Source organism: Paroedura picta, chromosome 8, assembly GCF_049243985.1.
Source record: "Paroedura picta isolate Pp20150507F chromosome 8, Ppicta_v3.0, whole genome shotgun sequence".
NCBI lineage: Eukaryota > Metazoa > Chordata > Lepidosauria > Squamata > Gekkonidae > Paroedura > Paroedura picta.
The window spans coordinates 69,467,866-69,494,991 of NC_135376.1; the positions used below are offsets into that span (position 1 = coordinate 69,467,866).

The 27,126-nt window shown below is 42.8% G+C and overlaps 1 protein-coding gene across 1 annotated transcript; it reads left to right on the plus strand.

The window, feature by feature from the left end:
- Window positions 1–14: 14 nt before the first annotated feature.
- Window positions 15–26,659, plus strand: KIF11 (kinesin family member 11). Its single transcript, XM_077350263.1, has 22 exons — window positions 15–388; window positions 1,605–1,737; window positions 2,287–2,384; window positions 2,460–2,538; window positions 3,325–3,510; window positions 3,589–3,713; window positions 5,882–5,972; window positions 6,498–6,740; window positions 6,888–6,983; window positions 8,074–8,162; window positions 9,661–9,748; window positions 15,632–15,820; window positions 16,947–17,154; window positions 17,630–17,802; window positions 18,459–18,581; window positions 18,772–18,930; window positions 20,311–20,426; window positions 21,452–21,731; window positions 24,175–24,397; window positions 24,509–24,663; window positions 24,873–24,989; window positions 26,132–26,659. Exons 1-22 carry the CDS (start codon window positions 315–317, stop codon window positions 26,243–26,245), a joined length of 3,159 nt encoding a protein of 1,052 aa, XP_077206378.1. The 5' UTR covers window positions 15–314; the 3' UTR covers window positions 26,246–26,659.
- The last annotated feature ends 467 nt before the right edge of the window (window positions 26,660–27,126 follow it).

Below are 27,126 nucleotides of genomic sequence, written 5' to 3' on the forward strand. Positions count from 1 at the left end.
TGCGTGCCCCTTCGACGCGTTGATTGGCTGAGACGAAGCGGAGCGCGCCCTTCAAAGTTGCCGAGACGAGCGGCTGCAAATCGGGCGCGCTTTGTGGCTATCATTCATTCCCCGGGCGCGGGGAGGTGGGCCTCGGTGCGGGGGTTTCGGGTCCGTCGCGTCGCGGCTGCGTTTCAACCTTCCTGCTGGGCTACACCGGGCGGCAGCGTTTGCCGGCGGGCTCGCGGCGAGGGGTGGAGCGGCCGTTGGGCGAGCGCAGGGCGCCGCTTCCTCTCCCTCCGGAGCTGCCATCGGGCGTTTCTCGTGGCCTGACGATGAGCCTGTTGGGCGGCGGCGCCGTCAAGAAGGAGGAGAAGGGCAAGAACATCCAAGTGGTGGTGCGATGCAGGTAAGCGCTCCTGGGGGTCGAGCCCACGCAGCCACCCTAGTCCCGCGCTTCGCTCCGGAGTGAGCCAGGCCGGTTCGCCAGCGTGGTGCCGTGGCCAAGAGCGGCAGATTCTCATCTGGAGAGCCGGGTTTGATTCTCCACTCCTCCACATGCAGCTAGCTGGGTGCCCTTGGGATAGTCACTGTTCTCTCAGAGCGCTCTCAGCCCCACCTGCCTGGGGAGAGGAAAGGGAAGGTGTTTGTAAGATGCTTCGGGACTCCTTCGGGTAGTGAAAAGCAGGTATAAAAAACTAGCTTTTCTTGTCTTGCTGCCAAATGCATTGGGTTGTAGCTACAGATGCAGGAGTTAGGCTTACAGGATTCCCCCCCCCCCCAAGCTTGATTTTAACTTTTGGTCCGGTTGTGATGGTGTTTGTTGTTCTTTCCCTTTTCATTCCCTGGCACTCTAATGGCGACACCACCCTAGCATCCCATACTGATGATAATTGTGATGGTTGTTTAGATGACAATTCCTCACTGCCAGTGAACAACACATAAGTTGGGGCTATAGGTAGAAGGTAAATTACGATCCATTGGCTGACCTCTGATTAACATTAAGGGGACCATCTAGTGCCTTTTTATTGCTGGGGATCTTGCAAATTGTAATGTAACCTGGTGGGATGAGTTGCCAGCTGAAATCCAGGCCCTGGTGGAGCTGTCAAAGTTCCATAGGGCTTTTAAAACCGCACTCTTCTCTAGGGGGGGGGGGATTGAATTTTTAAAATTGTTTTATGCTTATACTTCATGATTGTATTTTATTGTATTTTATTACTGCCCTGAGCTCACTTGTGGGGAGGGGTGGTATAGAAATTAAATAACTAATAACAATGATCTCTGCTAACATTGAATAAGAAGTTTACTTTTTTCTAAGCACAAAATGCATCTTTGGGGTTTTTTCTTTAGGAGTAGATCTTAAGTATGTACTTAACTTTTAGTGGGCAATGGTGAACTACAGAGATGTTAGATTCAGGTGGGTAGCCCTGTTGGTCTGAAGCAGCAGAGCAAAGTTTGATTCTAGTAGCACCTTTAAAACCAACAAAGGTTAGAGATTAGTAAAGACTAACATCTCACTTTATCATTGCCATTACTCTAAGAGAAAATATTTGTTTTGATGTTTTATGAATTATGTAGTATGTTTTTTTTCTTCTGAAACTGCATATTTTTCTGGCCTTTTAAAGACCCTTCAATTTGTCTGAGCGCAAAGGTAACTCCTATTCTGTAGTGGATTGTGAACATGCGAGGAAAGAAGTTGTTGTCCGCACTGGAGGGATTACAGATAAAACAGCAAGGAAGACTTACACATTTGACATGGTAATAATAGTAAATAAGTAATCTTAGCACCCTCCCCCAAGTTACTGTCCTGTTGTAGTAGATTTGAGGAGGAATAAGAGTTTCATTTGAATCTAAAGAGCAGTATATGCTTAAGTGATAACTAGACTTTATAGAGAATGGAAGGTCCATAGAAAATGGGTTTTCTTTTTTATAAGGGGGAGGGAAGCTTCCTAGCAACCTCTTAAAGAAAGAACATTGTCTTTAGAAAAAATTAATCTGGTTGTGTTGATCTGTTTATGTGGCAAATTTCTTTTTAAACCAGTGATGCCTACCATCAATGCTCTCTTTAGAATTACTTAAAAAAGAAATCCTGTCCTTTCCTGAACAATAGAGTTTTCTAGTACTGGGTGGAAGGAGCAAATGTGTGATGCATAGGGAAACACAAACAAAAGAACTGGGAGATGAATATAAACAGTAGGCCCATTAGAAAATCATTATGAGCCGCTAATCCTGGCCCAGAGGCAGTGTTTTGGCAATTACTTGAGGCTCAGCATGATTTTCAGTGGGATATTTTTCCTGTTGCCACAGGTGTTTGGAGCTCAAGCTAAACAAATTGAAGTGTACCGGAGTGTTATGTGCCCCATTTTGGATGAAGTACTTATGGGCTACAACTGTACTGTGTTTGCGTAAGTCTAATATTACTTTTACTCGCAATTTTAAAATGTGTTCCTAGTGCTAACTGTCTACATTTATTTGCACAGATATGGTCAAACTGGTACAGGAAAGACCTTCACTATGGAAGGGGAAAGATCACCTAATGAAGAATATACTTGGGAAGAGGTAAAATGTATTGTATGTTTCTAGAAAAAGGCTGTGGAAGCATTAACCACTGTTTTTTTTTTTTTCTGGAGGTCTAGCGTAAAAACAATACTACACATTGTTGAAAAAAAATAGCTTAAACCTGTGTACTTATTGAAGACATTGCAATTTGTAAGTAATGCAACCAACATGCAAACTAACCTGGTGGGCCTGTTTCTCTGAACTGGACAGCTCTGCAACTAAGGAAACGTCCCTTGATTTTATTTCAGTTTCATTGTTTCAGAGCTATCCCATCCAAGCCAATGCATTTCAGTGCTCTCTTGGTTGACAAAGACTTTCTTAGCAATGGATGCATCTATTTTTGAGAGGAACAAAATTAAAAAAAATTACAGATAAAATTTTCTAAACTTATTTTCCCCTACACAGCCTGTTGCCTGGCAGGTTGCCATGAAGGGGAAAGGAGCAGAGACCCCTGTTGCAAGCATGGCCAATACTCAAACACTGAACTTTTAAAAATTATTTGCAGATTTTTATTTACATCATTTATAGTTTTCCTTTCTTGTTAAGACTTTGCATTTAAAATGCAATTAAACAGTACAATACAATTATTGCATTTGTGTTACAAAATCAGGAAACACAAACATGACAAACAATACAAAACAATGTCATAAAACCAGTGTAATATAAAATCTTAAGAGTGTTCACAAATTATTAAGCATGCTTGTGTATGCATTGGTGATTCTTTAAAATTCCTTCAGTTTAAATACAATAATGCTAAAATATTATGCTTCTGCACTGTTATTATAGGATCCACTAGCTGGCGTAATTCCCCGTACACTGCACCAAATATTTGAGAAGCTTGGAGAAAGTGGTACAGAATTTTCTCTAAAAGTGTCTTTGTTGGAAATTTACAACGAGGAGCTCTTTGATCTGTTGAATCCATCTCCTGATGTTGGTGAAAAGCTACAAATGTTTGATGACCCTCGTAATAAGGTAAAAATCTTAAGTAGTTTGTCCATAAGGTAACTTAATTCTGAATGCCATATCTAACCTAGCATTGTGTTTTGGCAGAGAGGTGTAATAATCAAGGGATTGGAAGAAATAACTGTGCACAACAAAGACGAGGTCTATCAAATCTTAGAAAGAGGAGCAGCAAAAAGGACCACTGCAGCAACTAATATGAATCAGTATTCTAGGTAAGAAATACAACTTTTTGTCTTCATGAAATCAATCATATACTTTGATGCCATTGGCAAACAACTAGGATAATCTCCAGAAAAATGGTTGAAGTTTATGTATATGTTTTGGAAGTCCACATTTTCAGAGCCGTATAGCAGGGCCTTTTCCATGGCGGCATTCAGGACTTGAATTATTCTATATTCTGGTGTCAGCTAAGATATGCCTCCTCTGGATATTTATTTACCTCATCTATACTTCCCTTCAGTGGGAACACAAACCAGTCAACACCATTCTCTCCTCTATATTATCTTCACAGCAACCCTGTGGGATATATTAGGTTGAGAGTGTGTGAATGACGCAAGATCCCCCAGCAAGCAGAGCAGGGATTTGAACCCAGGCCTTCCGGATTCTAGTCCAAGGTCTAGTAGCTGGCTACTTAATTTTGAAATTGTTTGAATCGGCATACCATTGAAAAAAAAAAATTGCGGGTGTTTGTTCCAAATTGTATGTTAGCTTCCTTAGAAGGAGTTGCAAAAAAGGAAATTAAATATTTTTACTAAAGCAGGGTTTCGTGAAACCATGGGGTTTCTGGATGTCCCTGGAAGAGTTTCCTGAATGGGTGCGAGTTAATTTTGACATATAAATATATTTTAAATTTGTTAAACAATAATTGGGTAATATGGCTATATATGGTCATGTTCAGCCGCCTGCCAAAATGGTCAATGAGGGGCCCTGGAGGAGGTGGGAAGAGAAGGGGAAGGGGTTCTGGGTGAGCATGTACACAGCTATGCTTCCCAACCATATTCTACATGATAGTGTCACTTCTGGGGTTTCTAGAAGTTTGAAGAATGTTTCAGGTGGTTCTTAATGGTAACATCATTCACCTAGTTATAGCAACGTGATTATGGGCAACACTGGATCAGTGGAGGTCCACATCTAAAGGCTTTCGCACTACATTCCTCTAGTAGAAGAAGGCCCCCTGTGCCTCAGGATCCTCCACTGCCCAAGAACTTGGGAGAAGGGAGGTTTCAGTCGCTGTCCTATGAAACTGTTTTCTACTTCAATTCAGATGGCTGGCTGCGTTGGTCTGAAGTAGCAGGCCGGCCCAGTTTTTATACCAGAACAAAGTTTGAATCCAGAGGCACCTTCAAATTCAAAGTTTTATTCTGGGTATAAGCTTTTGTGTGCATGCATACTTCTACAGATACCATGAAACAATATTTCCTCAACCATTATATATAGGTAGAGAGATGGTGGGGTGGGGTGTTCAATTGCCAGGAAGGGCTAGTTGCATGCATAAGAAAGTGGGTGTTTGTAGTTGAGATTGGATTAAGGCAGTTGCAGACACTGTTCAGGAAAGAAGAAGTGTGCATGTACACAAAAGCTTATACCTGAAATAAAACTTCATTGGTCTTAGGCGAAGAAGAGTTGGTTTTTATACCCCCTTTTTCACTACTCAAAGGAGTCTCAAAGACGTTTACAATCACCTTCCCTTCCGCTTCCCACAACAGACACCCTGTGAGGTAGATGCAGCTGAGAGAGCCCTGGCACGACTATGTGAGAAGAGCATTATCAAGACTGATGATGATGATGAGCCCAGGGTCACCCAGCTGGCTGAATGTGGAGGAGTGGGGAATCTTATCTTGGCTCACCAGATTAGAAGCTGTTGCTCTTAATCACTACACCACACTGGTGTGGAGCCACTGGAATCAAACTAAGTTATGCTTTCTATTTTCTTATGGGGAAGAATAAATTTAAAACAGGCAGCCAGCAATGGCTGTCAGAGCCAGCAATGTTGTATTTCTGGCAATCCATAAAAGACGGAATGAGCTTATAATGTTAGGGAGGCTGTGCTAAGGCTGGGAGAGGTGTGAATTGTTGCAGGCTAAAACCCAGTCCTTGCTATTATTCGGAGGAGTCTGTATTTCAGAGTCCCTATTGCCTTCATCAGGATATAGCTTGTTTTGAATTTGGTGAACACTCAGTTAACATTTTCTCTAACATCCCAGTTGTTGCATGGTCTTGACCCTAAGAGCATAAGAATCTGCCATTCAAATGAAAAGAAATATTTATTGAAAGCAGAGCCACCTAGTTGACCCCTACTGTGCTACTATAAATGAGCGCTGATCCAGCTTTTAAGGGTAATGGAGAATTCTTACCTCAAGTTGTTAATTTCTTCTTGCAGCCGGTCCCATTCTGTGTTTTCAATCACATTACATATGAAAGAAACAACAATAGATGGAGAAGAGCTTGTTAAAATTGGGAAGCTAAATTTGGTAAGTGAGTGTCCATAAATTGTATTATTCAGGTAGAGATTATGCATCTGAATAATTAAGAGATGTTAAGTGGGGAAGAGAATTTGTGTCTTGATGGAAACCATAAGAGCTATTACTTGGGTGTGAAGCCAAAAGTAGTGAGTTGTAAAGGTTAAAAGCAGCAGACTCTAATCTGGAGAACCACTCCAGAACCACTCCTGCACGTGCAGCCTGCTGGGTGGCCTTGGGCTAGTCACAGTTTTCTTGAACTTCTTCAGCCTCACCTGCCTCACAAGGTGTCTGCCGTGGGGAGAGGAAGGGGAAGGGAATTGTAAGCCACCTCCAGAGTCCTTAAGGTAGAGCAGAGCAGGATATAAACTATACAAGAGGCTGGCATGTATCCATGCAATGTGAGTGATGGTGCTTGGATTTTATGCCACAAGGACACCCATGTTCTAAGGTGTGCTTTTCTGCTGGCAAATTCAAAAAGACTCTATTTCTGAAGAGTTACAAGCACTTACTGACTAGGCAAGGCTTTGCTTACAGGTTGACCTGGCAGGAAGTGAGAACATAGGCCGTTCTGGAGCAGTTGACAAAAGAGCTCGTGAAGCTGGAAATATCAACCAGTCCTTGTTGACTCTGGGAAGAGTAATTACTGCTCTTGTTGAAAGAACCCCACACGTTCCATATAGGGAGTCGAAGCTCACTCGAATCCTGCAAGACTCTCTTGGAGGACGCACAAAAACTTGCATAATTGCTACAGTTTCTCCTGCTTCAGTAAATCTTGAGGTATGTTTTAAGGCTTTCATTAATTAGAGAGAGCAAATTCTCAGTGGCCTGTATTGGGAATGTACAAATGGAGGGGGGGAGATGGCGGCGGCAACTGGTGCTGAAACAAAAAATATTTACCTAATCACTTATCTGCTTATGCAATAGGAAACTCTGAGTACTCTTGAATATGCTCATAGAGCAAAGAATATAATGAATAAGCCGGAAGTGAACCAGAAGCTCACAAAGCGAGCACTTATTAAGGTTTGTATGATTCTATTAAACATTAGCAGATAATGGTTTCTCCCCCCCTGTGGATTCTCCTATCAGTGCCCTGGTTAACCTCTGTGCCCTGGTTAACCTCTGGCATGAGCAAATGACTCCCAGGCACCCCCCTCCCCAAGTTAGAGTCCAGGTGGCCCCTTGATTTACTGAGGAGTGACAGGCATTCAGGCAACAATAAAACAAGGGAGATGCTTAGAGCAACGTTAGAGGAAGGCTTCAGACTAAGCATAAGATGTGAGTTAAAGCTCATGTTAAAGTGCAGCTCTGCAACAGCGATACCAGCAGAGCAACAGCACTTTTACGCAGCCAATGGAGTCTTCTGTGTCGGCCAGAGGCTGGTGTTGGGAATCTTGCTTGCAGCACAAGGCAAAGTGCTCATTGGTCCACCATGATTATTTTACTCAACACTGCAGATAAAATCTCTCAGCCATACCAGCCTGAGCTCTACCTTAGCATTGACAGGGCTGGATAGTGCCAGGGTGCTGACTTGTCTGACTGTTTGGGAAATTTAGCAATTCGTTCAGTCTGAGAATGTGGATAGGATCCTTGGAGTTTTGAGGCCTACCACACCTGCTTCTGTGATGGCTGCTCTTCCTGGCTGTTTAAATTTGCTATGGGGGAGATTGGCTAGCTGGGTTCAAGAGGGAGCGGTTGGCCCAGCCTTGAAACAGGCCATGGTTCTAAGAAAGTCTACCCAGGAGATTTCAGTGACTATTGGTCTCAAATGTTCGATTGACCAAGGTGATTGAACAGCAGGTTTCCAGCACTGATTGCCCTGGCTGGATAGAGAAGAAGATAATCCCGCCTTCCTACCCTGTGTCTTGATCATTGTTATTATTGTGTATTTTAGCTTAATTGTAAACATTTTTTTAAATTAGTTTTGATGGATTTTAAGCCCCGTTTTATTATGCATTTTTCTTGAAAGCCCAAGACTCTATAATTTCGTAAATAAATGCAGTTAGTTTAAACTTTTGCCTGCTATCCTACAGCTCATTGCAGTGGGTCAGAGGCACTTATTAGATTGTGAGTTTTGCAGAGAATCCAGTACTTTGTGCTGATGTTTTAATAGGAATATACAGAAGAGATTGAGCGTCTGAAACGAGATCTTGCTGCTGCACGAGAGAAAAATGGTGTCTACATTTCTCTGGAAAACTATGAGTGAGTATTGACTTCCTATAAACTTTGGTAGTTTGGTGTCATTTTAGTATCTTTTAAAAAAAAATAAAAATAATAATAATTTTTACGTCCTGCCCTTCCACATAGCTCAGGGTGGATAACAATAAAAACATACAGTTAAAATTAAAATTTTAAAACATACAGTTAAAATCTAAACAGTTTACAGTTTTCCTGATATTCCCGCCTAACATTTTTCCCAGGCAGGGTTTTTTTCTAAAGAGCTGATCTTTCAACTCACTCCTTCTACAGCAGTGAGGTCAACCTTTATTGGTGGGTGGCTTTTAGGGGTCAGCTGTAGGCCTGTGGAACAGGTCCATCTTGCAGGCCCTGCAGAACCACTTTTGGTCCCGCAAAGCCCTGATCTCTTGGGAGCACATTCCATCTGACTGGGACCAGGGCCAAAAAGGTCAAGGCCATCTTTATCTCTTTTTGGCCAGGGACCCGGAGCAGATGTTGGTCCAGAGATCATAGTGCTCTTGGGAGATTATAGGTGAGGAGTTCCTGTTGGGACTTGTGCCACTGCATTTTGAACCAGTTGGTGCTTCTGGAGCAATCTCAAGGGCAGCCCTGTGTAGAGCAAGTTGCAGAAGTCTAATCTAGAGGCAGAAGTCTAACAACGTGCTCCCTAGGCAGATGGTGCTTTGGACATTGTCATTCAGCCTGACCTCTCTCAGAGGGTGGTGGTTGTGAAGATAAAATTGGAAGAGCAGCAAACAGTGTGGTAAGCTGCTGCTGGTCCCTGTTGTGGGGACCTGTTTGTCATATCAGCCCTCACTACATGCCATGTCCTCTGGTAAAGAGCAAATCAAAGTCCTAGTAGCCATCAGCTCAACTTTTGTTTTTCTGGTCTTCCTCCCCCCCCCCCCTTTTGTCTCACTTGGCTCTCAGCCCACTGTTCTCAGGAAGTCTGGAGTGTCCTTAACAATGTTATCTCCTGTTCTGCATACTATGGCTCTAGCATACAGTTCTAGCTCACATTTGGCCACTAGGTGTAAAAATGTAGCTTTTGCTTTGAGCCCTTCTACCATGGGAATAGGAAATGACAGGGAAATTGTGTGATGATAGGGGGGGGGGGCAGAGGGGTGTCTATATGTACCATAGTCGTTCTTAGCAATAGACTTTCTATCATGATGCTTCCAGATGTACCCGCTTGGATAAAATAGACTCTGAACTCTTGTCTATGAAGAATGTCTCAGCTCTTTTGTCTCCTGTGAGTGAGTAGGCTTGGTTCATGACATATTTGCTGTTGGGAATGCCTAGGCAAGAGGTACACCATTTATACTTAATACTGTTGACTTCAGTGTAAATGGTGCATCTGGATACATAAACCGGATATCACCACTGAAATTATGAAAAAAAGTCTGATTTCTTGAATAAATTAAATCAAAATGGATTTTTTTTGCCAACTATGAGTATAAATTCTTGCCTCTTGACATCTTATTCCTCTGCGAAGAAAACATTAATTTGTTCAATGTTGTAGTGCTCTTCATGGAAAGCTAACTGTCCAAGAAGAACAGATTGCAGAATATACTGTGAAAATTGCAACCATGGAAGAAGAATTGAGAAGAGTAAGTGCCCTTGTTTTCAGAGCTGCTTTTGCAAAACATGGGGGGGGGGTAGCCCCAAGGGTCTGTCACCTTAAAGAAGCATCAGTTTTCCTGATGGGAAAGGAATTGTTTTAAGAGAGACTTCCCCTCATCTAATTGCTTAATTCAGTCTCTGCTAAGCTGGGCAGTAACAGAGGAAAATATAATTTTAGTTCCTCAGTGGGAGCTCTTCATTAAAAAAAATTCTATCCTGCCTACCATTATGTGGGATGTACTTATACAGACAAGGCTGAGCTGGAAAATAAACTGAACTGGATTAACTGTGCTTTATGCTAAAGAGAACACACAGGTGTGTCGGTCTGCTGAGTTCAAACTAATATTCCCCAGACTGAATCTGAACCTAAGTGGAGTTGCAACTCCCTAAAAGAACAGGCTGAATCCTCTTTCATGGGCTTATTAACCTCCTTGCAGTTCACTACCAACTCCAGTATCTGTTAAACAATCATGTCCTTGCACGAATCCAATAATAAGAGTCCTAGTTTCAAGTAATGTGCTGACACTTCACATCTCCGAATGACCTCCCCCAGTGGCTTCATGTTTACGTTGAACAGCATGGGTGACAGATGGATCCCTGTGGCCCACGTTACGTAAGTGCTGTAGAACTTGGCATCAGGCACCACTGTTTGGAGGCAGGGTGCTATGATCGCTAACTTGGTTAATAAGCTGCTGAAACACCCATCGTAATCTGAGTCAGACTATCTTGGTTTCTTTCCCAACTTTCGTCTGAAGCTTGGAGCCAGTGATGACTACTTACACCACCTAAACACGATTGCTTGTATTTGCCAATGATTTGCTGAAATCAGTTTGGTCTGGGGTGGACTTCCTTTTTATGGTGACTTGGTCTACTCCCTCCCTTAATGAAGCATAAACTGCCTGTCAGCAATTCTTCTTTGTGTGTTGCTTATTATAATGAAAGCGGGCAAGAGTCAAGCATGCAGGTGGCAGGTATTGATCTTCCCAGCACCCTGTTAGCATCCTCAGGCCACAACAGCAGCAATTTAACCTAATCTTGGGAGCTGGATTAATTTCTGACAATCTATGAGTGCATAGTAAAAATAGTGTTTAAGTTGGAATAGATGCGAGCGTCACTTCTGTCTGTAAAATGCCTTGAAAACAAGTCATTGGACTTCCAAGGTTTTCTCATGTAGAACATTATTTTCCCCAGGAGATGTGTCAGGGTCAAAATGAGTCAAGACCCAGTGCAAGGGAGCTGAACGGATAAGTGACACTGCGGGACTTTTCCGCTTAGTTGAGGGTGGAAGACAGAGAAAGTCAGGAAGTAAATTCTTGAATACAGAAGTAATATTTATTAAGCTGACATCCAGGAAATTCCTAAGCAGCTCATTGTGTTCCACTTAGGTATGCTCATTCTCGGGCACACTGCCCCAGATACCTAGGCTGGCTTTAGATGCATCTGTTAAAATTCATATTGGAGAACAAGGATAAATGAGATTCTGTTCCTCCCTTGCCATTTGGGTCTTGCCATGTGGATTTCAAGCCCACTTGGTTTACACCCTCCTTTCTAGGTATGAGGTAGGCAGTAATCAGCCAGATTTAGGTAGGTGGTGCCTCGGATTTTCCAGGAAAGTGGTGGTCTTCTTGAGACAAAGTTGTGTGTCCAAAGGTTTGGGTGAAAGAAAAAAGAAATTAAACAAAATACATTACAAAATGCTCTGTATGCTTTAAAAAACAGTAGCCCAATTTGCCCTTTTAACTAAAAAATCCTGAAAGGATAAAGGTAAAGGTATCCCCTGTGCAAGCACCGAGTCATGTCTGACCCTTGGAGTGACGCCCTCTAGAGTTTTCATGGCAGACTCAATATGGGGTGGTTTGCCAGTGCCTTCCCCAGTCATTACCGTTTACCCCCCCCCCAGCAAGCTGGGTACTCATTTTACCGACCTCGGAAGGATGGAAGGCTGAGTCAACCTTGAGCCAGCTGCTGGGATCAAACTCCCAGCCTCATGGGCAAAGCTTTCAGACGGCTGCCTTACCATTCTGCGCCACAAGAGGCTCATGTTAATGTGCTGACACTTCACCTGAATCTATATAACCTGATATATTTCAATATCTAGGCTAAAAGAATATCTAGGCTAAAAGGTTTGAAACAATTTATCTAAGTTGAGAATCTCAAGCCATGTTAAAACCGGGCCCAATGTGTTTCAGCCTCCCAGGCCTTCCTCAGTGGTCAAGTTTTTGTATATAGATCTGCACTATTTTAAACAAGTGTTGGTGCCAAGGCGGGTTGATTATAAGGCCTCAAAATGAATATAGATATAATTTATATATGAACAATAATTTAATCTTGAGAACTTTTTGATTTTTGGGTAGCCAATTACTCATATTCCAAATATCCTGGGGTGGCCCAAGAACTAATTTATATGCGAGTTTTTAAAAAACATTTTAAGCACATACATCCAAGTAATGCAGGTTCGATGGCTTTCTGTAATTAAATTATTATATCAAAGCTACTTAAATAAGAAATTAGTTCATTTAAAGGCCCAAAGAATTGCAATCAAATAAGACCAATCTTATACCGTGGATATCTGACCATGACTATCAAATATCTCGTACATATGTTTCAACCTTTAACTGACAATATCTATATCTACTGTTCATAAAACTGGGGGGGGGATGATGCAATTCACGTGATGAACAAGTAATCAAAAAAAGAGGAGGGGGGGATGAAGATCCAGAACGTCACCTTTCTTAAAAAAAAAAAAAAACACTTCTGTTTTCACAACCCCGAAGTGAAGTTCGGTTGGGGGGCGGGTTAGTGGGGTTATTTAGTGCTCGCCTATTGCCTAACGTTGATAGTGTGGATTAGTTTTAATAGTTTTAACTATGGGTTTTATTGTAATTTTTATCTTGTAAACTGCCATGAGCCTAAGGGAACGGCGGTATAAAAGTTTAATAATAATAATTTTTAAAAAGTTCCCCACCAGAACATGTGAAGGTTGCAAAATGCTGAAAGAGTGGAGCTGTAAGCTTTCTTGTTCTAATGCAGCTCCTATTTTTGCAAATATGAGACGTAACCGATCTTTTTGTCTTCCCTATATGTATCAGATTGCCAGGACACTGTACAACGTATATTATGCTTCTAGAGTTACAATTAATAAAGAAATTAATATGAAAGATTCTGCCATTAGATGAATTCTGAAATGTCTTTTGTTTAACAGAATACGTGCACACAACAATTTCCACAAGGGAAATTTCCTTTTGTTTTTCATCAACTGTCGTATTTTTGGTAGGCCTGTCTTTAAGATTTCTGGGTCTTTTAAAAGAATAAAGAGGGGGATGCTAAGAGGTTCCAGTATCTTTGGATTATTCCTGTTACTTGGGTATATACGGTGTTGTATGTTAAGGTAATAACGATCCTATCTGTAGTTTGTTTTCTAACTTTGGGTGTGAACAAAGATGATCTCAGGGTGCTTTTGGCTGCCTTAAAGGGTTGTTTTAAAGCCAGGAGATCAATTCCTGGGCTTGTCTGGAACTCTCAATCCACACTGCAATTCATCCACACGCCAAGTTGGGAATACAGCAAGTTTTTTTAAACAATAAGGATAAAAGCCATTCCCTGCTAGGTAGAAATTGACATCTGTAGGTTTCCTGTAGACATCAGTTTGTATTGTGGCACTAAACTTTTTTACCTCCACATATTTAAAAAATGTGATTGTTTTCTGGACCCTGTTAATGTAGTGACCAAATCTGGTTAGTACCCTTTCAGGTAATGAAAATATAATCAAGCTATGTTTTTATGATGGGCAGTGTATATTTCATATAAATGGTTATTTCTCTGAAGAATAAAGTTGTTTTCTAGTTTCTCCAATTAAAAAATTGGCTAACTCAGGAGCAAACTAGCAGGCCATACTTAGCTGTGCCAGAAACGTGCCCCAAAAAGCTATTATGAAATTAAAAGAAGCTTTTCTCAAGGCAATGTGGGGCAGAAAAGATGTTGGCGGATGTGAATTCTGCACTCTCCTCTCGGGCACCTCCCGTAAAACATCCAAGGCTTCATCCTGTGGGATGTTGAGTGTAAAGGGCAACAACATCCAGTGTCACAAATAACACTTCCTAAGTATGTGCTTGTATATTGTTGAAGTGATTTTAAAAATTCATAATATCCCTTAAATAGGGTCTAATACTGGGAATTAGTGGTTGCAGTGGCCTGATTTTGGAGCCGTGGTATGGCCTCCTCTTTGCTGTCTTGGCAAGAGCTAGCCAAGATACCACTGTGGAAGGGCTGAGAATAAAGAGGCAATCACAGACCTTGAGTTCCCTACAAACTAGAGAAATAAATTCTGCTTTTGTAGCTTGTGTTCTCTGAAAATGTATTTATTGTGTGGCGTGTATAGTACAGACTGGAGATCCAAGAGTTCTCTGGCTGCCAGGCAAAGGATGTTCAGAGGTGGTTTGCCATTTCCTGCCTCCGCTTCATGATGACTGCCTAGTGTTCCTTGGAGGAACTACCACCCAAATCACCTGTCAAATACTAGCCAAGGTTGGCCCTGTTTAGCTTCCAGGATCTGACAGGATTGGGCTTGCCTGGGCTGTCTAGGTCAGGGCTTCTCTTCTCTGTGAAGAATGGGACAGACACATTTGCTTCTTGTTGCTTATGACCTTCTTGTGGCTGTAACCACACCCAGATACAGACCCTTACACGTTCATGCCTGCAGACATAAAGTAAAGATGACCTAAGACACATTTTGACATTTCATGTTGCTTAAAAGAAAGCACCATTAAATCAAGTGTGGTTAATTTCAGAAAGGCATGAATTCAGTAAGACCTCCATTTGGAATTCCTAGTTTCTCCCCGATAGGAATATATCATATATACGGCTTAATGTAACTTGTCAGGTCTAATTAAAATGACTCCCTTTGCTCAGTTTGTAATATAAAACTGAGGTCATATGAACAAAAGAAAATATGGCTGTGTCTGTGGGGAAACCACCCTTTTTACCTTTGTTTACTTGCTAGCTATTATTTTTGGTCTTTACTGACCTTCACACAAGCCAAGCACCTCGGGTGCTTATGAAAAACTCTGCATGAAGCACAAAGACCAGGTTTGGCCCCTCTCTTGCTCCCTCCTCCCCCACCCTTCTCTTTACACGGGGATCTTCAATAAGCTGTGCTTATATTGCCACCTAGTGGATACACTGGGAATGAGGCAAGCCACTCTAGGGTCCTTTTTGCCTTCTGTACAATCCAGAACAAGTTGAGAGCAGATTGTTATGTTCTCAATTGGCTTTACAGAGACCTCTAAAACAGCCCTTTCATATGACTTCCAACGGCAAATGGCACTCTGAGCACTACTCGGTTTGTAAAGGATGCAGGAGAGAGACAGATTCTGCTCTCTTTGGAGAAGGTAGCTTCACCGACTTTAAGCCTGCACCTTCAGTAAGGGCGAACCTGGCATGGGTAACAATCAAGCTTAAGGGGGAAGGGGGGTGAATCACCCAAGTGCCCTCCTCACCTGTTTCTTGTAGCAAAAAGTAATGTGTATGAAATGGGTTGATTAATCCAAAACAACTGATTTCATGAATTTTGCATTGCTTGGAATATCTTCAAACTATTCCACCCCTGTATATGCATAAACGCCCTTGAAACCTGTCTCTCAATAAGACATTATTGCTGAAGCAGTTAACTCTCTTTAAAAAAAAAAAAACTAGTTAGGAGATAGTCCTGCACTTGATGATAAAGATCTCAGTGGCAAAAAAAAAATGTTTTTTATGTTGGTCACCTCTAATGCATGGCTCATCCCTCAGCCGGACTGTATAATAAAGATGGGCCTCTTAATATTCCTTGCTGACTTTAATATAGCTTTTAAAAACTGTTTCTTGTAATACAGATCACTGAATTATTCACAGTTCACAAAAATGAACTTGACCAGTACAAAGTGGAGCTGCAGGTTAAGGGGAAAGAACTGGAAGACACTCAGAAGCACCTGGAAGTGACCAAGACTCTTCTTGCTGAAGAAGTGTTTGTGACATCGGTTTTGGAAGATACAGAAGACAAGCTTCATGGGACAGCCACTAAGGTTGCACAAATTATTGTTCTTGCAGTACATTCATGTTTGATTCAATAAGGACATTTGAAACTGTCACAGTGGCCCTCTTAGAGAGCATCAGTTATAGAAAGAAGGGTTTTAAGGGCTCTGCGACCTCCAGAGTTATTGGCTACTTCCAGTCTATGGATAACCTCTACATGTGAGGCCTAGTCACTGAAACGGTCCCTTTCCACCACTGACGTAGTTTAGTTAGCGGGCTGAAGGGCCTTTTGGAATTGTGTGCCTTTCTTTTTCAGGGACTGCTTCATTTTATTTTAAGCTCACCAGCTCACCTTGCCCTGCTTTTGAGCTGCTAGAAAACAGTCTTCACGCAAAGCTGGAAGAAGAGCTCAAAGGCACTTGGTGGCTGCTGTTGACTCCCCCCCCCCCCCGCCCCAGTAATCTGAGGGCTGTTCTGAATGGTAGTGCAGATAGCCTGCAGTTGATGATGGTGCTTTGTCTCATTGTTTCTGGAAGGCTTAGGGGACTGCTGGCTGGGAAGGGTGCTGAGGCCATGTCTCACCTGTTCCTGGTCACTGCATGGAACTTGATTGTGAAATCGGCAGAGTCTCTACCATAAGCCCAATGAAGGAACCTCCACTTGCTCTGCTATAGACCCATTTGTTTTAGAAAATAATATTGGGTGCAATGTAGTTTCTTGTGGCTGACCAGTTGATTCGTTCTGATAGTATTACTATTGCTGTTAATTTATTGTTTAGATTTATTGGCTGACCCACCCAGCTTGGGTTAGCTCACTACAACAAAACATGTACAAAATAGATATAAAAATATTTACAAACAGCAGTATAAAATTTAAATTAAAAACCCCAGTAGAGCGCTCCAGTTCTGGCCACGTAGGTCAGGGAGATTCTGGTACTGATATTATATCAGTCCTCCAGTGGTAGGGAGGTGGAGGGGATGGTCAAGTTGTGCATAGATGGGCCTAAACCCTATGCCTGGTGGAAGAGCACCATCTTCAGAACTGGGACAGCTCCGATGGGACCTGGATCTCCACTGGCAACTCATTCCACCAGGCTGGAGCCAGGGTTGACTTACTCAGAGAGGCAGCTAAGGTGATAGTAATGTAAGGTGTGACAAAAATGTCTTCCTGTTTTAGCTACTTAATACGGTGGAAGAAACTACCAAAGACGTGTCAGGTCTTCATGCAAAACTAGATCGTAAAAAAGCTGTTGATCAACATAATACAAAAGCACAGACAAATTTTACAGAGCACATGAACGCTCTCTTCAACAAAATACAGGACTCTGTTAGTGAGAACCACTGGAAACAACAGCAGATGCTAGACTATTACACTGTCTCCATTGGTAAGTCTCTTTGTGTATCTAATTTTTATTAAAAGGCTTACTGCACCAAATTCTTAAAATGGAGCTAAGCTGATTCATGAAATTAATCATTTCATGGTGAAGATTCCTTCCTCCCTCCCCTCCCCTCCCCTCCCCTCCCCTCCCCTCCCCTCCCCTCCCCTCCCCTCCCCTGAGCCTCAGGGCAGTTTACACAAATGGTTGGAATATTACATTGAAATTCATAGTATAACATCAGAACAGTGATAACGAACTAAACAACAAGAATTACAACATTTCAAAATAACATCTAACCATGAATCCTGTAGATGGTCGATTAGAGTTCAGCTCATGGAGAGGGGTTTTGGGGGGAGAAGGGACAGCAGATAGTGTTGGATGGGCCAGCCTCAACCAAATGCCTGGCAGAGGAGTCCGCTTTTGCAGGCCCTGATGTTTATCTGATGAAGATGCTCACCTCAAAGCTACCTCTTTGTTCTAGGTGACTTTCTTTCTGATAGCTCTTCAGCCTTCGGAGTGACTACAGCAGCCCTAGTTGCAGCGTTCAGTTCTGTAAAAGAGACAGTTGCCACAGAAGTGTCTCTGGTTTCTGAAAAGATGCTGAAGCAAGTATCTCAGACATCTGAAATGCAAAATGATCTGCAGAAACTGATAGTAAGTATAGATCTTGATAGTGGTTTCGTTATTGTCCTGTCAAATATTGCATGGCAATTTCTGGAGAAGAAAGCATTTGCAATGTGACTGGCACTTTTCAGAGGGCTACCTGAGTCGTAGTGATTAAGAGCAATGGCTTCTAATCTGGAGAGCTGGGTTTGATTTCCTCCACATGCAGCCAGCTAGCTGGCCTTGGGTTAGTCAGAATCCTGTTAGAGCTGTTCTCACAGAGCAGTTCTATCAGAAATCTCCCAGTCCCATGTACCTCATAGGGTGTTGCTTGTGGGGAGAGGAAGGGAAGGGGGGGTAAGCTGCTTTCGGACTCCTTCAGGTAGTGAAAATACAACTCTTCTTCTGTGGCAACTGGAAGAACAGACTCTTGTAGCACATTGAAGATCAACCCTGAAATACTGTTTCTGGGAGATGGAGCTGGCAGGGGAGGCTGTTGACAGTGGAGAGGACAAATGGTGAATATTCTTCCCATTTCTGTTGTGCTAAGGATAACATTTTGACCCTCGTCAATAAGAAACTAGTGATTATCTCGATGGTAGTAATTATGCTTGTCACAAATCTTCACATTTCGAACCAAGCCTATGTGTCCTTTAAAAGTGGGGGAACTGCCTGTGGTGGAACCTGACTTCTCTTCTTGCTTTCAGGAGGAACTTACTTCTGGAGTGCACAGGGCATTAAGTAGTCTTTCTCCTGTTGTAAAACTTGTGCAGGATATAAATTTTCAACTGCAAACTAATTTGAAGGAATATTCTTCAATAGCAGAAAAGGTAATTATATTAAAAGCTCTTAGATCACTTACGGTGTTCTGCTAGGTACAAACTTCTGCAAAAGGTAAAAAACGTCTCCTGTGTCTGGCTTCATGAATTGGTGGCATATATTTGCTTTCTTCAAAGCTGCTAAATATGGAGGATGCTTGATTTTTTTTTTGCTGTGATGCCTCTCTTTTTTTATGTGAAGATGAAAGACCTTCAAGAGGAAACTACCAGCTTCTTCCAAAGCCATACTCGTGCTCTGAATAAATTACAAGAAGACAGCTCTCAAATGTTGGCGGACCTTTATCGTAATTCGGAAAAGTTGGAGAAGGAGATGGAATTGGCAAGGCTGGCCAATGAAAAGGTATCTACCCCCCCCACACACACACACACCCATTGCCACAAGAAATAAAAAAATATCAGGCGAGTATCTGCAGCAGAATTTGGGCAAGCAGAATGGCTGTTGGAGCTGATGATTTGAGGGGGACCAGTGAATTACTGGTTCCATTATCTTGTAATGTAATCTTTAATTGTTAATTGTTTTGTGTGTATTTATCTGACAGAGAAGAAAACGATGCATCTGGCGGAAGCATCCTGCAGGAGATCGTATTGCTTTTCACTGAGTTCCTCACATAGGGGTGTATTTGATTGGGAATCAGGACTTGTAGCTGCAGCTTCATTAGTCTATCCTTTAAGGATAAATGTATTGCAAAAGTACAGACTGCTTGGTTTCTGTGTTATCTCTCATATGCACCCATGGAACTTGTACAGAAGGCAGCCTTATTTGGGCACAGGGAAGCCAGAGGGGATGTTGGGCCTACCTGTAACACAGGTGGGTGCCCCATCCGACCTCCATGTCCGCAGATTTTTCCAGTGCCTTTGCGTGGGTGGGAGCAGTGGTCCCCAACCTTTTTCTGGCTGGGGACTGGCGGGGCAACTGCCCCGCCCGCGCAGCCAGGCCGAGCATGCACATATGCGCGATGCGAGGCCGAAATAGCGCGTGCGCGGCACTTTCGCGATTTCGGCCGCGCATCACGCATGTGTGGCCCGGCCGTGCATGCGCGCTGCGCGGCGCGGTCCTGATTCCCTCTCCCCCCTCCCACAGTAAGAAGCTTCCCGGGCTGCAAGCTTGCGGCCCGGGGAAGTTTTTTACTGCAGGGAGAGGGAACCGCGGCCCGGTGCCCTGGCCTTCCTGGCCCGGCACCAGGCCACGGATCGCAGGTTGGGGACCACTGGGTGGGAGTACACTTGTATAGAAAGCCGCTCCACTGACAGCGGATATGCCTGCATTTTTTGATTTGTAACAACTCAAATGGGGAGTTGTTGTTGGATATATGGATCCACTCTGGTGAATTATTTTTATGGCACCACTTCCACAGTGGCTGTTCCCACTGGTTGTGGGGTTCTATTAAAAGGCAGGCTGCACCAGTCTAGAATTTGCCTGCCTTGTACTTACACTACTTAAAGACCGGCTCTGTTGCTACACATTGGCAAATGCCATATCCCCTGGTTAACAGGATGATTTTCTAAGCCGTCCCGCCAAAAAAGGTAGTAATCCACAGTTAAGAATAGCTAATTGTATGCCAGTCATAATGAAAGGCTTTCAGAGCCCTGCAAAGTGCACTTTGAAGTAAAGGTGAACGACTTCACCTATCCAGCTGTGCTTTTAAGACCAGAGCTTAAGACGTTTGTCTTAATTTTAAGTTTTATTAATGCTACTCTGTTATTCTTCATTTTGTACTAGGATATAGCCCGGTTTGTAGCTTCTCTGCAGCACACCCAGCAGGTTATCCGTGGACTGCAAGAGGAAGGTGGCAGTCTGAAGCAAAGTATTTCTGCTGTACAGGAGAACCTAACCATGTAAGAATCAGAAAGTATAAGCTGCTGATCTAAAATACTTTTTTCAAAGCCTGTACAAATATCCTACAAGTTTTGCATTGACAGACACGCTACCTAGAGAAGAATACACAAACCAGAGATTTCTTAACTTATTTTGAGAATAAAATAGTGGAAGAGCATAACTTCTAGCATTAATTTATGGGACTCCCATGATTTATTTTGGTGTCTTTCATCTTATAGTTGCATACTCTCCACTAACAAATAACTCCCAGGCAGGGTGGGGGATGTCACATGTCAAATTTTGAATTGAGACTTTTCCGAACTAATATTAAAGACATGGTATAAATTGATTTTTGGAGCTGTTCTGAATCCAGTCTTAGCGTCATTGACCAGAAATTAGTCTTGTTAAGCATGTGCATTTTCTCTTACTCAGATGCTATTGAGATGTGTCAATGCTCCAAGAAGAATAAGTTATCCTGAGTCAATGTGTGGGGGAGAAGATATTTGAATGAACTTTCCATACATTTTAGAATGTACGTTTGAGAATAGCTCATCTCCTCCAGGGCAGTGTTAATTTCCTTTATTGCATAATCTTCCTGCCTGCTCCTAGGAGTAGGGGGGTATTTGGGGCTCCTGCAAGGGGGTGTGTGTGTGGGGGGGGGGGGGAGAAACAGACAATCACATTCTAAGCAGAAGTTTTTGTTCCTGCAGAAATGTGAGTCAGGATCCATGCTTGTGTAACAAAATGTTAAACCAGATACGCTCCACCAGGTTTTTGTTTGCACTTCCAAAAACTGAGAGCTAAACTGGGCCTGGTCATGCTAAACAATGAACAGGACAGAGCAAGACAACTGAGGGATTGGTGCAGGGGTGACTCGTGACAGAACTGCAGTATGCATAAAACAATTTAAATGCAAATGCAAAGTAGCAGTCTTATTCCTGTATTAGTAATCTCAGAATGTTCCCTTGGCAACTGTGCTGCATTGTTTTTGCTTTTAAATTGCTGCCTCCCACATAAGCATCTATTACTAAATCTGTTCTTGCAGGCAAGCTACTGGCCTGGCCAACTCTGTCGCCTCCCAGCAGACCAACCTGACTCAGCCTCTGAGTGGCTTTTCTCAGGAGATCAGGCAGCTGAGTGAAAAAAACCTCAATGCGGTGTTGCATTCAGTTGGGCATTGCGAGCATCTGGACAGCAGCCTGAAAAGGGTGTGCCAAGAAACCAGCCACTGGGGTGAAGTCACAGCAACCAAGATAGGCTGCATCGTTGATCAACAGACAGGCTTCCTCAAAAGCAGGAAGGAACACCTGCAAAGGTTCTGCAAGGTAACAGAGCCAGTGCTTACCTGGCAATGCCAATACTACCTAGAAAGTAATTTTTTAAGCTCGCTGAACAATACTATTATGACAAGCATATGCAAAGCTTCCCATGCTGCCATGTTACACTTAGGGGTGAAAATTATTCAGCTGGCAGCTACATGTTTTCCTCTAGGCTAAAATCCTAGTCTATAATAGCCTGGAAATAACCTCCAGTAACTGGTTGCTATGGGTGTTTTGGGGTGTGTGGACATGGTTTAGTAGTAGTTTTAGTCCCTGATGTTTTCAGTAGCTGGCTGGCATCTGCAAAGGTAGGACATAGCAAAATTGGAATCTCTCCATGCCAAAGAGTGGAATATGTGAACAGTTGCTGGGCATTCTATTTACTTTTCGGAGTGAGGGGATAACACATTGCATTCCAGTTTCATCTGGGAGTCTCCCTGGGTATGGACTGGAACTAGAAAGTGCTTTTCTTGTGTCTGGGTGGAGATTCCCAGATAGGACTGTGATGCATTACACAGACACCCGAGAAGTATATACATTGTTCACACACTCAAGAGATCCCCATCTTGCTGTGCCCTGCATCTGAAGATGCCAGTCCCAGTTACAGGTGAGATGTCAGGGACTAAAGCCACAAGGCCATGGTCACACAAACCAGAAAACCCACAACCAGTTTCTCTGTCGGTGAAAGCCTTTGACAATTCAGTCTCCATTACAATCCCTGGTGCTTCCTTTTGTGATACAAATGATCTTAATATTCTGAGCAACATGTTATGGTGCCACATTTTGTTATAAACACAAAGAAGTTTCTCTTGGAAGAGTTATACCAGATGTTCCATTGAAGATTGGCTTGTGTTTGGCAGGCATTCCCTGGCATGGTTTGTCAGTTGTGGTGTATCCCCCTCCCTTCAAAAAACCTTAAAGGAGAAAGGGAACAGGTATAACTGTGTTTTTCTGACCTTTCCTCAGATCAAGTTCAGATTAGGCAGATCCAAAGTCTTTTCTTCCTCTCCCCCAGAAAAAAAATTACCTAAATTGGGCCCCTATCAAAGAAAAGACAGGGGGTGTAAATGTCTCTGCTGGCCCAAGAACCAACATCCAGATTGTCTTGTTGAACACAGGTATGTTTATTTGCATGATGGTTAAAAGAAAGCTGAAGCAGCAACAAAGAGGCAATAGCAAAGGAAGAACAACCCACCAGAAAAACAAGGTTGCTTAAATGCATCACAGGTGTGCTAAGAGAATGAACCTCTTAAAGAAACATACATCTCAAGTGGGGAGGATGTTGCCTATCACTTCAACACATCTCCACCCCTGAAGAGCCAAAACCACAACAGAAAAGTTTCTCGTCCCTGAAAACTCATAACCAAATGAGCTAGACTAAAGGTGTGATTTTCGATATGAAGGTAGTAAAAATATAAGTAGGCTGACTTATGCTTTTGCTCTTCTTGGAGGTCACAGGGACTTGCCAAGGACAACCAAGCCTTTAACCCATCTGACCCATGTGAACCAGAATCTGCCTGAGTTGGAATTAATACGTCTTGTGTGTTGGGGTTCTGCTTCCCATCCCTTCCTGCTTGCAGGAAAACTACATTTTTGCTTTTGGTGCTCTTGAGAAATCAGTTTAAGCTTTCCCCTTGTTTCGGCACTTTAAACTTGGAACAGGGCTTTTTTCCCAGTACTAATTGTTCATGTGATTTCACTGAGCCAATCAATTATGTGGTGGTGTCATCGAGGCAAATATATTTCCTTCACCCTCTAACCTCAAGTATGCACTAGAATGTGCATTTGACTACATCTCATTTGAGTACAGGTGGACACTTCCATCTGCTGAAGTGCACCCGTGCAGGATCTGTCTCAGTACAGCACAACAGCTAGTAGTACCTTAGGAGACCAACAAGATTTGGAGGTATAAACTTCAAGAGTCAAAGATCCCTTTGTCAGATACATTTGGTATCCAATGGAAGGGGACTTTAATTCTCCGACGCTTACAGGCTGCAACTCTTGTTGATCTCTCAGGTGCTGCTTGGCTGCAATCCTTATGGCTTGTTTATTGGCTCATCTGAGAAAGTTGTCGGCTTCTGAAGTGATGTATGAGGCCTTTTGGGAAAGGAATCGGCGGCCACTGAAAGGCTTACAACTGTTCTCTATGGCTCTCAGCTTGTCCATGGATCCTCAGCCGCAATTGGCTCTGCCAGTGTCTTAGTATCCCAGAAAACACACACTTCTTTCAGCTTCATGGAGAAATTAGGCAGGTGCTAATAGGGCTAGTAGGGTTCAGTAGCTTCCCTAGTGGACAATGATAAAAGTTTATAAAGAGGCATAATAAAGGAGGCAACTTTTGAATAAAGACCTGTCTTGCTGTCTCTAAAACGGATGATTCTAGGAATACGGGATCTGCCCCTTGTGGAACCAGCAATAACGCTTTAAAACCTTTTACTCTTGTCTGCAGACTCTTGACGACAATTGTGATGTATCAGTTGCTCAGATCACAGCCCGTATCGATGGACAGAAGGGTACTGCTGAGGTAGCCCTGAAGAGGCTCCTCAACAAGATGCAGGACGACTACGACGTGCTTTTGAGCCAGAAAGAGGTGCTCCTCGAAGAAGCGGAGGGTGGATCCGCTCGAGTTAACGGCTTCATGAGCCAGGAACTCCAGGTGGACATTCCGACAGGTATTTAGAGACGAGGGAGGAGTGAGCCGGGCAGACTTGCCTCGGAGAGTTTCCTGCTTCGCAAAGAAAACGAAGGCTTTTGTGACACTTAAACCTGGTTTGTTTTTGAAGGGGCCACCCCGCAAAGGAAAGATTACCGTTACCCGGTGACGATTAGGAAAACGGAACCCCGTGATCTTTTGCTTCAGACATTAAGGAGACAGCAGGTGGAGCTTGCTGCTGCTCAAGAGACTTCTGCACTCAAGACTGAAGGAGTCTTGGATCAGGTACAAATAGAAACGCTTACTAGGGGAGGGAATGGACCTGCCTCAAGTGGCTTCCCTCCCTAAAAACGGGATGATGCATCACTTGTCAAAGCCAGTGATGGGCAGTACGGCTAGCCTCTCGTGTAAGAAGTGAACTCCCGTGATACTGCAGTCAAGGTGGTTCACCTCTGCAGCTTTACTGACAGCACAGGTAACTTGTGTGTTCCCAGGAGCTTTTGGAGTGTGAAGAAGAAACGAGAGATGCCAATGAGAGCCTGTCAAGTGAAAAATCCTTCCTGGAGACCAGTGTGTTCATTCATACCAATAGCGGTGTGCCATTCTTCCAGGTAACCCATGCCTCTTCTGCCCCTTCTATAGATTCAGGAAAAGGCAAAGCTAAGTGTTCATTGCTCTGGCACCTCTGATTGATCATTGATTCCCAGTACAGGGCAATCCTGCAAATGGGTCAAAGGCTAGTTGTAGCAACGCTTAATACTATTGGGTCTGTTCTCAGCCCAAGTTGGGGTAAAGCAATGAAAATGTTTGCAAGTGTTCAAAATTAGAAACTGATGCTAATTCACTCCTATCTTCAAAGCGTTGCACATCCAAAAGCCAGTGCAACATCCAGGCAAGGTTCCAGAAACAATCCGTGGGCTTGCACAAATGATTAAAACGAATTACGGTTGGGTGGTTCACCTTTTAGTGGAGAATGGGGGAAAGGGTAACTTATGCTCAGGAATCTTGGCGTTCCCTTTTTAAATCAAGTTGTGAGTACACGTGGCTATAAAGAAAGGCTTGAAAATCTGCTAAAGTTTCAGGAGCCAGAGTGGGGCAGGAGTATACAACATTCTGTATATCCTAGGCTGTGTCCAGGGCTAGCAGAATAAGCATGCGTACTCTTGCTTCTCTTAGGAAACCCAGCCAAGGGTTTTCAGCAGAGTAAGCTTGACAGTGTGGTGTTAGATGGCCACCTGCATAGGTATCCTTTTTAAAATAGTTATTGCATGAGTAAAACACTGCTTTTTAAAATAAGTTATGCCAGTATTCTGGCAGGTATCCCTTCTATGTTTTAAATGCATTCAAATTTTTATTTTATTTTTGAGGATTCTGCCTTTCTGGAAAGATCAGGAATTAAATGCAATATTCTGACTTACCCAAAAGTTCTGAGCCTGTTTAGGCATCAGTTTGCACAGACTGAAAAATCCAAATTTTACAACCGAATGAACATGGGTCCTGGTTTCCATACTTTATTAATTGCTCCTTTTAGAAATTAGTAGATCATGCTATGTCTCCCCGGATTGTGACTGAGTAGTTAGTAATTCAGAAGGTCAACCAGAATGTGCTACCGGGTCACCTATGTTTGGAATGTTTAGCTGAAAACTGGTTGTGAGGAAATAGAAAGGAGAATAATAGCCTACTGGGGGAAATTTCTGTTTTTAACACTATATGAATTAGAATGAATTATCAGCAGAGATTTTTAACTTTGCAGCATAAAAGGAGCACCAAAAAGGAGAAAGAGAATAAACTGGCAAGTTTATATGACAGAAAGGACGCAGACCAATCTCTGACAAGACCAAAATATCCATTAAAAGATCAGAATTAAGGATAATACAGCATTTCTGCTCCTGTTGCCAATCACAGCATTTCTCAACTTGTAAATAGTGCCTGAGCGTCATGAATTCTTCGGCATGTCAACGGTCTTTTATATATGTTGTAACGTGGTCTGGTTGTTGTTGTTTTTTTACAAAATCTGAAACTTCTTTATATAGTTAAATAAAAGCTTTCTAAAATGCTAGCATCATGACTGGGGTAGAGCAGAGGGATCCTGAATACCTTTAGCTTGCTGTTCCTCAGTTTCCTAATTATATGTATCTTGTATAGAGCAAGTGTTTTTTAACAATACAAAACTTCTGGCACATCCTTCTAGTAATGGCTTCCATTGGTGTTGGCAAACAAATCCTTAAACGTCAGAGATAGAAATGCACCTCTCAAGATATTAAACATTTGAAGAACAATTGCTTACTTAGTCGAGCTAAATCATTCTGGGGGGGGTTATGGGGACTCATTTCCTGGGTTCATGTAGGGTATCGTTAGCCCATTGAATGGGAATGGGCATAGAAACCAGTGCATAATAAGCTGAAATCTGGGTGGAAAGCTTTCCCCTTGTGATGAAGTACAGGAGTGCAGGTGAACGTTTTCATCACTAGAGAAAACATCCAAGAGTAATAGTAGTAGGTAATAACTTTGTGTTAGCAGTCAATAAAACACCACTAGGTAAGGAGTGAATGTTAACGTGTCCTAGAACTCTTCTTTGGATTAGACGCTTGGTATTTTTAAAACACGAAAATTAGGGGTAGTAAGGAGGCGGTAGAGGAGAAGAGAACCCCCAGGCTATAACTTTAGTGATATAGTAGAGGTCTACAGACAGAAATTAAGGGTCATTCCGCATGACTTAAATGTAGCAGAAGTCTTACCTTTGGTAAA